The sequence below is a fragment of the Diadema antillarum genome, unplaced genomic scaffold (assembly GCF_040938485.1).
Source record: "Diadema antillarum isolate AM-2024a unplaced genomic scaffold, OU_Dant_1.0 seq00002044_RagTag, whole genome shotgun sequence".
Classification (NCBI taxonomy): Eukaryota; Metazoa; Echinodermata; class Echinoidea; order Diadematoida; family Diadematidae; genus Diadema; species Diadema antillarum.
The window spans coordinates 76,401-89,788 of record NW_027272695.1 but is presented as its reverse complement, the minus strand read 5'-3'; the positions used below and the strand labels follow the sequence as shown (position 1 = coordinate 89,788).

General features: G+C 39.8%; 1 protein-coding gene across 1 annotated transcript in view; it reads right to left on the bottom strand.

The window, feature by feature from the left end:
* The window catches only part of LOC139713735 (serine/threonine-protein kinase 17B-like), a gene marked incomplete at its 3' end in the record, with an annotated part of 44,285 nt that extends 31,271 nt beyond the window's left edge, over window positions 1-13,014 (bottom strand). The window contains exon 1 of the mRNA XM_071625440.1: window positions 12,618-13,014. Within this exon, the coding sequence (XP_071481541.1) occupies window positions 12,618-12,736 (119 nt within the window). The remainder of the gene's footprint in view (window positions 1-12,617) is intronic.
* Window positions 13,015-13,388: the final 374 nt, after the last annotated feature.

Sequence of the window (13,388 nt, the reverse complement as noted above, 5' to 3'; positions counted from 1 at the left end):
GGTGCAACCCACCATTGTTCTGACACGAAGCTATGAAATAAGATCAGAAGTGTGAGACCAGTTTCTACATACAACATACATGGTTGTACATACCAAGATCTAGTATAAACAACACAGAATGTGGTGTGACAGGCCTATCTAGCTGTGAATGCTGGCACGTCATTTTGCATTCCTCAATTGTGTAAAATCTACATTTATTCGAGGAAATAACAGTGAGGTGCTCAGTGATTCTGTCCAATCACAAGTTATCGGCTTCTTGCGAGGCTTTCTTTGGCAAGACGCCCATCAAAACAGCTAGCAGAAACAAAGAGGTGTTTCGCAGCTTCGCACCGACAGCGTTTTCTCGAAAAAAGTTGGTACTTGCATGGCTACTTAGAATCACCTTCCTGGTTCCATTGTTTCTATTCTCCGTCGTTTCCTCTGCCTTCGGTCGGTCAGGATGGTCGAAGCCTCCCACCAAGACAGCGCGACGGGACGGCCGAAGGTGTCGGGACAATTGTCGATACACTGGAGCGCACTCTGGCGCTCCAAAGTGGCGACAAAAACCTCCAAATCCACAAACAAGATTCGGGATTATGGATCTCATCTGCTAGGGTCTACTGCATGCATGACAGTAACTTCCTATGTTACGATTCTGTGACTCATCGCTATTTGCAACTGCTTATGGATGAAGCATGCAGGTTTTGTTTTTTTCTCCTAAAAAAGTGTATCATGACTACTGGGATGAAAACGGACAAACAAATGAATAACAACAGCTCATCCCAAATTTTGCAGGAATTACACAAATTCATAAAACACTGTGACTGCACTGACTTTACTGAGTTTATGTATTAGTAACATCGCATCCCACGCACATCTTAAAATAGCTCCCACAAAGGCATAAACACACATGTCCAATGTGAGGTCCTCCTCATTTGTTCTGCATAATATTACAAACAGCAATTTCTCATAAAAGCAAAACATTTTTGATGAGTTTTCCTCCAAGAATAAACATGTCATTAAATGCATCATCTGGTACAAAGGAAGTTAAAGCAAATAGGGCAGACTCAAATAGAATACAGTCATTTCCTTGCTAGCAGTGGTTTAACAAACACCAGCAGTTAATTTTCTACTTCAGTGATTCAATGAACACATCTCGTATGATCCATAGTCCAGTAATATCAAACACAATGGACAAGTAGGCCTACATGTACATGCACAGCCACATGTCAGACGCAAATCTGATTGAACAATGTATTTGTTCCATAATCATACTGTGATGACCAAGGAATTTAATATAGTACTGTACGCCTATGTGTAGGTCTGCACACGTGTTTCTTGCATGCTGCAAGACAGACCACATTTGGAATGGACTTGGGGGGGGGGATGGTGGAAATAATTGATACTACTATACTTTGTATGAGAGTTGAAAGAAGTGATTGGATCAATTGGGGCAGAGAGTCATCTCACAACATGTTTGTTTCAATTCTCTCTACTCACACGACAAATTGGGGATGGGGGGCAGGAGAACAAACATAGTGCGGCTCCATTGAGACCTGTCCATACAACTGTCTTGGCTATGATGCAAAAGAGTGCACAGACAACAATAAGTGGGACTGAGAAGTTCCTGGAAAGACACAAACATGTCAAAAAAGGGGGATAGACAAAGCCTGATCAACACACTGCCTTTATTTGTGTCCTGGCATCATGGGTGTACAAACTGGGGTAAAGTGGGAGGACATCCCACTGGGCTGGCCAAAATGGGGAGGGGGGATGCAGATTCTGGGTGAAAAAAACAGACAGCGGGGTCTGTGAACTATATCGAAGCAGTTCTTCGAACTCAAACCTTATACAGCCTGACCAAAGAGCGGACCAAATACTGTCTGTATTCCACTCTAGCAACCATGTAGGCCTATACCCATTCAGACCCCTGATGAAACCGTTTATAGCAAATGGCAAACAGTCCACTAAGTGTCCACCTTGGGGGGTCAAGCCATACAAGAGCTTTAGCATGGCATAACAGGAGACAACAACTCTGAATGGTTGAATCACGTTGTCTGTGTATGGAGAAATATGCCGACTGAATCAACTCCATCTGGTATCTTCACTAAAGCAGATAATGTCAATAAGTATTTTAAGACAGCATCCCTGATGCACGTAGGAGTTAACAGCTGTATCCATAGAAACAGCGATTGCTAGGCAACAGAGAATGTGTGCGTAGCTACAAAGTAGAGGAAACTGCTTGTGATAAACAAACACACTCAGGGTGTGTTTTGACACTAAACTCAATCAGGACTTGGTATGAATAAATTTTTTTTAGAGCCTCCTTCTTTATGCAAGAATTACACTAAGCAGCTACAATTGTAGTTATTAATATTATAATGTCAGCAGCTTTACAGCAAATAACCGATAAGCTCCTTGCCATTTCAGTTTTACCTGAATCCACTGTGGAAGGACAATCATGCCCCCGTTTTTCTCAATTCTGAGACGAGGCTCCAATCCTCATTTTGGTATGAAGTGTTTGACAGAGGTAGAGGATGTGACTGCTTTTAAAAAATGAAAGAACTGTGTAGAACTTTTGTCAAATCTTCTTGCCCAAGAAAGCAACATTCCGCTTCTTCATGTGAAGAAAAGTACAAGTTGCCGATGAAACATGAATTGAATCTACCCTTGTATAGTGGTTACACAGGGACATGTGACCATAAAAAATCAACTTGCGTGCAATGTTGGAGGATTGGGAAACCCAGAGCAATTCTGGCAAATTAAAAGGCAATTATCGATGTATCTTGGGACAAATAAAGAGGTACATTCACTGATAATGAAAGAACAGATGAATATTTTCACATGTATTACACGTGAATCTCACAGTTATTCAATATTGAGAACAGGCCCATGTGACAAATTCAGCCTGTTCCACACTATCTCCTACCAACACACGTACACAAACAAACAAACAAACACACACACAACTCACACATTACACTCTCTAACTAATAAGCTCTGTATCTTGGTGAATAAGTGAAACCTAAAAAAAACGGTCTGTGGAACCCTGTCCCCAAGACTCAAATACAGCTGATGATCATTACCGACTGATAAAAGCTCAAAATCCCTCCCTCATCTTTTTAGCGCCCTCGCTCACTGAACCCACATACAGTACACTGGGCAACCAATTCCCGCATCCCTTTGTTGAAGCTGTCACCATAGTTTGGAGGCGGATAATGAGGCTGAGAAGAATGCCAACTAGTTAGAGGAGAACGTTTCAACAATAGATGCAGATTACACCATTCAGCTCTACAACTCTTTCGCACACACACTCTCTCTATCTCTCTGATCCATCCCATCTATATTTCTTTGTCTAGCTGTTTACTTCTATCTACTTCACTGCAGTATTGTATGTTCAGCTCTGTTTATCCCTCTTCCAATCCCCACGTAACCATCTATCCATCAATCCATTCACCTAATCATCTCTCTATCTGTCTATCTATGTGTCTGTTTTATGTTTCTATTCTGTATTCATCTATCTATCTTCTTACTTACCGTACCTATTTCTCTCTATATTATACTCTATCATTCTTCTCCTCCTCGATCATGTCAGGCCACCTCAGCTTTCGCACTTGTTGTGCACATTATACCTGCACCAGGTCGCATTTAAGTAGATTGGCAACATAAAGGATGTCTTTGGGGGATAAGTTAGCCTGAAGTGGGAGTTTAATGCTCGAGTACATTAGTATGGGAGTGCTTCACACAGGGGCGATCGAAGAGGAACGGTTTGTAAGAGGGATAAAGGTATCATGGCCCAGAAAAGCTCTCCCATTAGCGTACAGGTGGTGACTGGGACCAACACCCTGGTCTTAACTCTTATTGAATGCAATGCCAGTCCACACTTAAGACTATTTCATCACTGGCTGCATCTTTCCCATGTTTGAAACAAGCTTCAATACCCACTATCAAAATGCGTTTGCAAAGGCCTTTCAGATCACGTTTCTTGAGATATTTAAATATGTTAAACTATCTTGATCTCTAATGTGTGTTGAGAGGGAAAGCCTTGTCACTGCGCAGCTCCATTGTGTAGTACGACCTGAGAAGCAGAGATGTGTACAGTGTACTTGACAGTGGTTGGCGTGGGTACATAGGTATGAGCTATAAAATGCATTTCACAACAAGTTTGCATTTATCATCTCCACAGCAACGCGTTTCTGTCTCAAATGCATTTGCGATCAAACTTTTTTTGGCATTTCAGAAAGGCATTTCTAGCCCAAAAATTAAACAGCTTTGCATTTATCAACTGCCCAAATCTCCCTGAAAGTGTTTTTTAAATTATTATTTTTTAAACCTTTAATAATTCTACGCCAGAAGAGAGCTGATAAACACACCCACACAGTTTTACAAAAAGTGATACAGGTCGTAACCATAGTTACGAATGACATGAGGTACTGATGTCATCACTTAATGGCGGATCATCAGAAATGCGGAACTTTTGATGCTTGCATCAAGGCTACACAAATAAAAGAATACAAAAGGGGTACCGCTATTTTTAGACAAAGACTGTACCATGTCCAAGCTCCTTGTTATGTTCCATCCACTGGTTTCCCTTTCCAAGAGCTACACGGATGCACAATCGTTTTCGCAAGTGTCTTACAAAAGAATGAAAACTACCATGCCAAGAGGGAAAAGCCGTCACGTAAATTTCCTCATCTGGTTTTCATAGAAAATGTAACACGTATGTACACACATTCGAGAGTTGCACTTCTGGCAGGGACCAGTGAATCAATGTCTGTGAAGTGTTCCTCTCTAGATTAAAAACATGCTATACAAAAGAAATACTGCAACATCAAATGACAGTTCCCATATCTTCCTACATACAATGTATACAGTGTATCCCTGTACGTTGTATTGAGTATGATGGCCGAGTTGTAAATCGAGGCATGTCACTCAATTACTGACACGAAAACAGTACATTGACTTGACAATGTGCAGTCCATCTACACTGTTATGCTAGTTTACTTTCAAGGTGCATGTCCTACTACTACACAATAGTGTCACGCTCCCATGCTTTTAAACGTATTTTATTCCATATCTAGGTGATTTTTGGATATGATACACAATTCTGTTGTTATAATATCAAAAGGATACAGCACAGAATAATACAACAAAATAGCAAAAGATAGAGTGTGAAGTAAAGAGGCTCATCTTCTTTTGTCTTTTGGTTTGTTTTTCTGTTTTTTTCATTTGACTTTCTAGTGGGAAGCAAAGACGCTTAACTAATAAGACAGGAAAGTGCGCGCTAATCCTGTACAAAACTAATGGACAGCACGCGGTCCTCAAGCGTATTACGCACATCAACTGAGACGCGCTGCCTTGATACTTGATAAACAGCAGCAGTGGCTTCAGGGACAGCGCGTCTCAGGTGATGGGTGTCTTTGGCTGAGACGTGCTGTCTTTGAAGATGTTGTTGTTGTTTATCAAGTGTCTTTGATTGTGAGATCATGTTGTTGCCAAAGTTTTACCTCCACGAAATAATCCTTATTACTCTAAAATCTCTTTCTTCAAAATAATCCCCTTAATCGATAAAGCTACGACTATAGTGTTGTAGGGAGGCCATTAATAATCAACATGTTCATTACAAGCCCAATGAAACGTTAGCGTGCAGACATGTGCACTCTCAATTTCCACGCCAAGACTAGCCTTGGAGAGAGAACACACGCAACAATGCCAGGAGAATGCCTGGTATAGTTTCGGTTTCGCATTGTTGAATCCACAACACTTGCATGATTGCTAGAATAAATTCTCAGAAAAGTGATTTGCAATTATCCACATTTACCTCCCACACATGACTAAGAACAGTTTGTGTACACTCCGATGCATAAAGCTACTAGCACTTGGCATCATAATCATGAACAACTGCAATGGATTCTAATAACTTCTATACTATTCTTAATACATCTGTACACACAAAGTTGTATCAACAGCTTTACACCACTTTCAGCAACCTCAACAATACAACTTTACAGCCCTACAACATTGTATGCTGCAAGTGCCATAGAATTATCAGGATGTTTGATTTGAAGGTGATATTGTGATGTTACAATGTACATAATGTAATACACCTGTACATGCATCTTGATATACCGAGGTTTCGCCAGATGTGATGACCAAATATTATATACACTGTATCAAAATTATCAAAAGATAACATCTTGATAACTAAGGCAGCAATCCAAGCCAGTCCTGCAATGATACATTACATGTATATTGTAGGCCTACAATACTACATCAAGATCTATTTTTGGTAAGATGTACAATAAAGCATACCGTCATTTCCAAAATTACTTGCAGAGCTTCACGTAGGCTCACATTCTTTCCTCATGATAAGAACTGAACTTTGGTTGCACACTTTAATATTAACTCTGATTGCCAACCATACCAAAATAGCAAGAGAAGCTGAACTGTTGTTGTTGTTTTGTTGTTGGGTTTTTTGTTTTGTTTTTTGTTTTGTTTTTTGTTGTTTTTTTTTTGGAGGGGGGACTTTGCTTGTTATGATAAGCACCTAAAATTGCAACAGACAACTGATATCAATATATAAATCTGGAGTTCCTGCCAGCAGATATTTTGCCTTGTCCTGGTGCATTGGAGAAGTTGAAAGTTGAAGTACATGTACATGTAGCAGTTGGTCTGTCTCTAGGTCTACATGTACAAATCGATTGAGGTGGGCAAAGTACAATGTAGGCCCTACATGTACAATGAATGAACTCATTGTATAATCATTGTCAATCTCAATATCACAAATTCTTCTTTATTCTTTTTTTTTTTTTTTTTGGGGGGGGGGGAGGGGGTTACATTACACAATACTCTTGACTCTACTTGGTCCAAAGATTAAAGATATAATGCACATACATTGTAGGTTTACCCACAGGTACACATGTTTGTAAGTACGGACTAGGTCAGGTGCACCACTATCCTGATGCAAAGTCCGTGTTTGCTGCATAGCTTCCCTTGACAGGCTTTCTCATTTATACCAAGTGATAAACTGCAAATTAAGCTGAAAATGATATTGACAAAGTTGAAGACACAGGTTTAATTGTGAGACAAAAATATCCTGAAAGGTTGTCCCACGATGAAACGATGTACATTGTACTGTACATTGTACGCTCATGTAAAGCACCTGGCTACGAGGGTTTGCTAATTTCAGTGAGTATCTATTTCAATGAAATCAAAGCAGAAACACATTGACAGTAGTACAGTATTTGAGGCAGAGCAAAAGTTGAGTACTTCTAGTGACTTTTAACCCGTCGAGGACGGGCTGATTTTGCTACAACACACATTTCCCATCTACACTTGCTCAAGTACTATACTCGGGACTCGTCCTCAACAGGTTAAGTTGAGCTCTAAAATACTGTTCCACCACCCTACAAATTGTAGATGTCACCTTCCAGTATAATTGAAATGGCAATAGACAGATACACAAATCATCTCAGTACTAGGCTACATACATGTAGTACTTTGCTAATGGCATTGTGACTATATCAGAAGCATACATGTAGAATACTCTCTTTGGCTCAACAGGTCAACAATACTAAGAGAGGTACAATACAGGGGCTCCAAATTTCACAGAAGAAGACTATTGGATTTCTTTGCAGGGATCTTTCTTCTTCCTTCTGATCCTTCCCATTCAGTGGGCCATCTCTTCGCTGTGTTTTTCGCTTTCGTTCTTTCTTCTTTGGATTGGGGGCTGGACGTACCATACACAGAATTAACAGGCATGAGTGCCAATCTTCTGTACCAATTCTAGATTCATTGATTTTTTTCCCCCTACAAACTGAATATCTGCCTCTTTTCTGCAGTAATCTCCCCTGTTACTGTGAATATACACTTGTACAGTATATTGGGTTTACAGGCAATGCACACTGAATGCAGGCAAGTTACTGTGCATCATATATCACATCGTGAAAAGATGGGAGGTCAACTCAGCACACTAGCGCCTCCCACTTCTTTTGTAGTTGGGGGAAAAAAAACAACGTTAAAACTGTTTTCCATTCATTCATTCCAGCAACAGTACTGCACGATTGTTGCTGGTATGATATAATGCAGAGAGGACAAATAGAATGGCTGCCTGAGTAAATATTAAAAAAATAAAACAAAAGTAAGCACAAAAATTATATGGCAACAGGTAGCACTGAGTATGAGTGTTATCTATATGTACAGAGAACTTCTTGCAGACATTACAGGTACACATCTACAAGGGACTAATACATGCGTACTTTGAAGTACACTATTGTGTAACTTTTCATTTCTAATAAAAACATATTGAAGTTCTCGCTTTCAATAAATTACAGCTCTTTAAAGTCACCTACAAAGTAAGTAGGTGAAGTTGGGAAGTTACAATGTATGTCAAACTGTTTTTTCACTATGCCGAACATAATTTCTTGTCACTACACCAATTTACCACAATTTTAGTGTATTTCTCAGCCATTGGCAACCATACAATCATGCCCACTCATGTTCTTCTCTTCTCTTCTGTATTTCCAGAGCTCAAATCTCCATTCTCCGGATACCACTCAACTCCCCCCAGATGGTGTTTGCTAAAGGGCGGTGATGGGGGGAATCTTGTTTGGGAGCTACCACAGAGCACAATCTGGTTCGCAAAATATTTTTGTGCCTTTTTTTGTGCCTTTCTTTTTTCTTCTTTTTTCAAATTTGAAAGGAAACAAAGTTCACGCCAGCACTTGTAAACGGTGGAGCTGAATGTGTGTATCTTGCGATGACTCACTCACACAGAGGGCATCGCTAGGGGAAAGGAAGGCATGTGATTGGCCTGTTTGATAGCAACCATCAGCAATGGGTCCAGGGTACACACTATAGTCTGCTGTCTAGCCCTCACTGGCGGTATTCTGAAACAACCTTAAACGTGTATCTGCTTTTGATTTGATACAGTCATGTTACTCTTCAACCTTCATGTGTTTTCATCTTTGTTTGCAAAGCTACCAGTACCTGCAAGTTTGATCCTGTGTAACCGCTGCTTGCATATCATTATAACATTTATATCTGAAACAGAAACTAAGTCAATCAGTAAATGCTCAACTCCCTGTATTCAGACCACAGACTGTACATGTTTTGATTGTATGTACATTGTAAAGATCTCGACTCAACTATGCCTGTCGGTTACAAGAGCAAATAATAGGTGTTGTTATTTTTTCTTTCTTTCTTTTTTGAATGCACTCCTACAATACAGGAAGAAATTCTTTGTGTGAATAGATGCTAAATCACATGTATGTATACTGTAAAACAGATTCAAAATAGTTGTACCATGTCATCAATTCCTATATTCCTGTTTGTAACAATTCAATCTTCACCGCAATAAAATCAGGATAAAATGCTTTATGTTGTTCTCAGTTGTTTGACATGAAACACATTTATTAATGCGAAAATGATTCATTTCCAGTGGTACACTGCTCTTCATTGCTATGTACTGTAAGTGTATACGTACATTTTGTAGGCCATTCTTTAAACGGAAACAGTAATTGCTGGGGATTAGTTACACACAGCATACATGTCACTTTACAAAACACTGTGTATAGTTGACATTAGGCATAGTTTGTCGACAAATCATGAATATGATGTATCAAAGCAGTAGTAAGAAAATGCAGAGGGGCAAATACACGATGTGCATTGTAAGTTCTGTATAACTTTACGCCCAACTTCAAGGTAGGATGATCAAGGTATGACAGCTCCCATTCCCATTAAAAACGATACAAGTCACAACTATCCCACTGACAAACATGCAATGAAATCAATACAATAGTACCATTGCATGTTTTTTCAATAAAAAGCTCTAAAAATGTTGCACATACATTGTACTGTACACGTGTGTATTTACACGTGACTTACATTTTATTGCTAGCCTATACATTTCCCAGTCAAAGTTGACTGGCAGTAAAATACCTTTTGAGTTTCTCCTTGCTATTCGGAAGCAGAATAAACATTCTTGAGAACCAGCCAAGTACCGGTACCAACGAATTGTAATAGGAGTCTGAATTAAAACCTCACCTTGGAGATTGTGGGGTAGCATGTATTAAAGGGTTTAAAAGTAGAAGGTAACTTTCTCCACATTGCAATTATTATGTATAAAGATACATGCAGGATGCCAGTGAGACCGTGAGACTTGTCTCAGAGGAAGAATGGTTATGTTGCAGATGTGTTCACGGCCGTCTGTTAAAATGTTTCATGGCTTGTGGTGTAAAAATATTTGCAACACCCCCCCCCCCCCCAAAAAAAAAAAAAAAAAAAAAAAACACCAGCAGGAAAATAATTACATCCAAATATTTGGGGAACAAACTGTTCATACACTTTGCTCTTGCAGTTCAAATATCCGCAAAGCCCACTGAAAAGTAGCCTTGCAAAAAAAAGGGGGGGGGGAATGACAAGAATGAAAGAGTTTCCAGTTTGCAATAGCTACTATAGTACCTATATTAATCTGTAAATATTACATTGTCTATTGACCTACAAAAAAAAAATTAGTATGTAGCAAAAGGTCAAAGTCACACATGGTACAGCCCATTCAAAGTTTGACACCCGCATACATGTGCAATGTTAGGTTAGCATACAAACTGCAATAGCCATACAAAATGAAAGCCCATTATTGTATGCTCCACATGTACATGCCTCGCACATGTCACGAGCCAGCTGCTGAAGTCATTTGACTGAACATTGTTGTGGTACAACTGAATCTCTACACAGACTGTCATTCTTCACCTCCCTGATCTGTTGCACAAACTACTGTTGTAAAAATATTGTAGAGGAGAAAGCCATCCTGTTCTCTCTTTTTTTTTTCCCCAGGGTGGGGGGGGGGGGTGAACACAACAAGAAATTAAGGATCATATATGCTCAGGACAGCTCCTGTATAAACTGTCATACTCTCTAGCTATTGTACAGGAGTGCCTCAATTTTTTTAGTCAAAAAAGGCAGAACTCAAATGGTTGGAAAGTGATAGGAAGAAAGTTTCGAATGCAAATGGACAAGAGGACAACAGCCAAAGTCTGTTCCTAGTGGTCGATATGGTACACCAGCACCAAACTGCATGATCATAGAGAGTTGTACTGTATACACAACCTTTCTTTGTCCAAGACTTGCCATCAATGAACCCATTCATCAATAGGAAGGGTGACTTTGGGACTGTCAGAAGGGCATGGATTACAGTACTCTACAGCCTCTCCCCTCTTTTTCTTGTCTTTCTTTCTTCTCTGCCTTAATTTCTTACTTTAGGCCTCCTGACTCAGACACTGTGCTGCTGGGGATTTAAAGACAGCACAGCTGTGGAAAAAAAAAGTGGAGGCATGTTTCTTCTTGTCAACCGAGTGAGCCACCTCGAATGTACTGTATGTGGTATCGTGCGTGTGTGTCATAATCATTTTGGATATCATTCATTATCAACTCGCTTCTTCCGGTTGTGGGCCAGGGCTCGCAAGGTGCACTGTAGAGTCAGTACATACCCACACCTAGCTGAAATCCTCCCGACTACAAGGTTTCTATTAATATGTGTAAAAAGTAATACATACTTTGTACTGACACTTTGTGCAGCTGTGAAAGAGTGATTCACAGTGGTACTGTATGTCTTTCATCCCGAAAGGCTAACCCACAGAATCATCAATTTTGCTCAATGTTATAATCAGATACATTTTAGTTAACATATAAATGTAAAGCACAACACCATTGTAAGTGCATTTTTAAAGTCCACAATTGATACCTCATTACACTATGTAGCAAAAAAAAAAGAAGCGAAGTTGTTCATTTTTACTTCGAGCCAATGTGTCGCTGTTTGCTCTTGAGATGAATAGAAGAAAACAGGAACCTTACAAGTATTGAAGTAAAAACGTACAGTAGAGCATGCAGTTAATTTCTTTCATCTCTTTTAAAAGGCATGATCAGGAGGAAAGTAATTTATCTGATGACATCCATAATACAAAGTCAGAGAAAAGTATTACTTTCACAGTCACAGATATTTGTTTGTAAGGGAAACGTCTTCAAAACTCAATACATTGTAGACCTCTACCTTCATATGGCCCATGGGTATTAAGGGAATTGTTTTTTAAAGATATGCTGAATGCATACAAAGTGTACATTTGTAGATCAACAGATGACACATAGTATTTGTACTGTAGTTTCTAGACACACACATACACACACACACAAACACTAAGCACATTACATTTTCAAAAAATGGGGTGAAAGTTAATGTTGATGTTATGATATTTAAACTCATCATAGCAACAAAAAACAAAGAGAGAAAAATGTCTGTCGCAAGGGAATTTTTTATCACATTTTTACTTTGTAGAGCTCTATATCAGAAGGGGATTTCTTGCAGCCAGACGTACACGGTTGTAGTCTCCACAGAACATATCCCTAATGACAAGATACAGACTGATCTTTCTTAGTCAATGAAAAACAGTACACTGACCAGTGACAGATGCCCATCACAAAAACAGGTGCAGACAGATCATGAGATGACAATATCAAAAAAAAAAAAGGAGAAAATGTCTACAGATCAATCAATGACTGGTTTGTACTCACTACAAAAATCATGGTAAAGTTAATGTTAAACATTTATCAACACTGTCTCAGATCCTCAAACCTACTCAACCTACCTTCCAAGTTCATTGAGGGTTGTATACGAATTGTGAAAGTTCCCATCTCTGTATCGCCTGGTAGTTCCCTCAGGAACTACGCGTGACCTATTCATGATTTGTACTTCTCGTAGCGGCATCAGAATATCAAATACTGGATGAATTGCAGAGCAGGCTAATTAAGTGATAGCAAGCTATACACAGTTCGGTTTTCATGAGAGATTTAACAGAGAGCACGTTATTTTCGCCTAGGGCAAGTCATGCAAGCAAGTTAACACAACTGCTGTTGTCAAGATGTTTCGATGAAGTTCACAATCACAGTTCTTTTTGTTTCAAACAAATGATCATGTCACAGCATTGTAACTCAAAATTCGGGCGCTGAACGGTAAGAACATGCAATCGTTTTCTTCTTCAAGACCGGTAGAGATCTACGAGGAAGAGAAAAAAGGTCAGTCAAGACGTCGGGATCACGTAGTCACAGAAAACTTTATCTCTCTCCCACAGTCTGGCACGCTGAGCTGACGGTGCTATCTTGCAAGCACGGCACGTCGTTATCAACACGACAGAAGGTGGCTTCCACACTGCTGCACACGCCGGTGGCTCTGGCTTGGTTTCTCGGCAGTTCCGTCGCGTCGTGATCGCACGATCCACAAAGTTTCCTTCGGCAAGAAGACAAAAGATGATCCCTAGTGAACCTAGCCGATGCCTCATCCACTGCATGCGGACACCCACTTCTCCAAAACGTTATTTTCCTCTCAATCCTGTTTTCTGCCCTATTTTCGCGAGTATAAC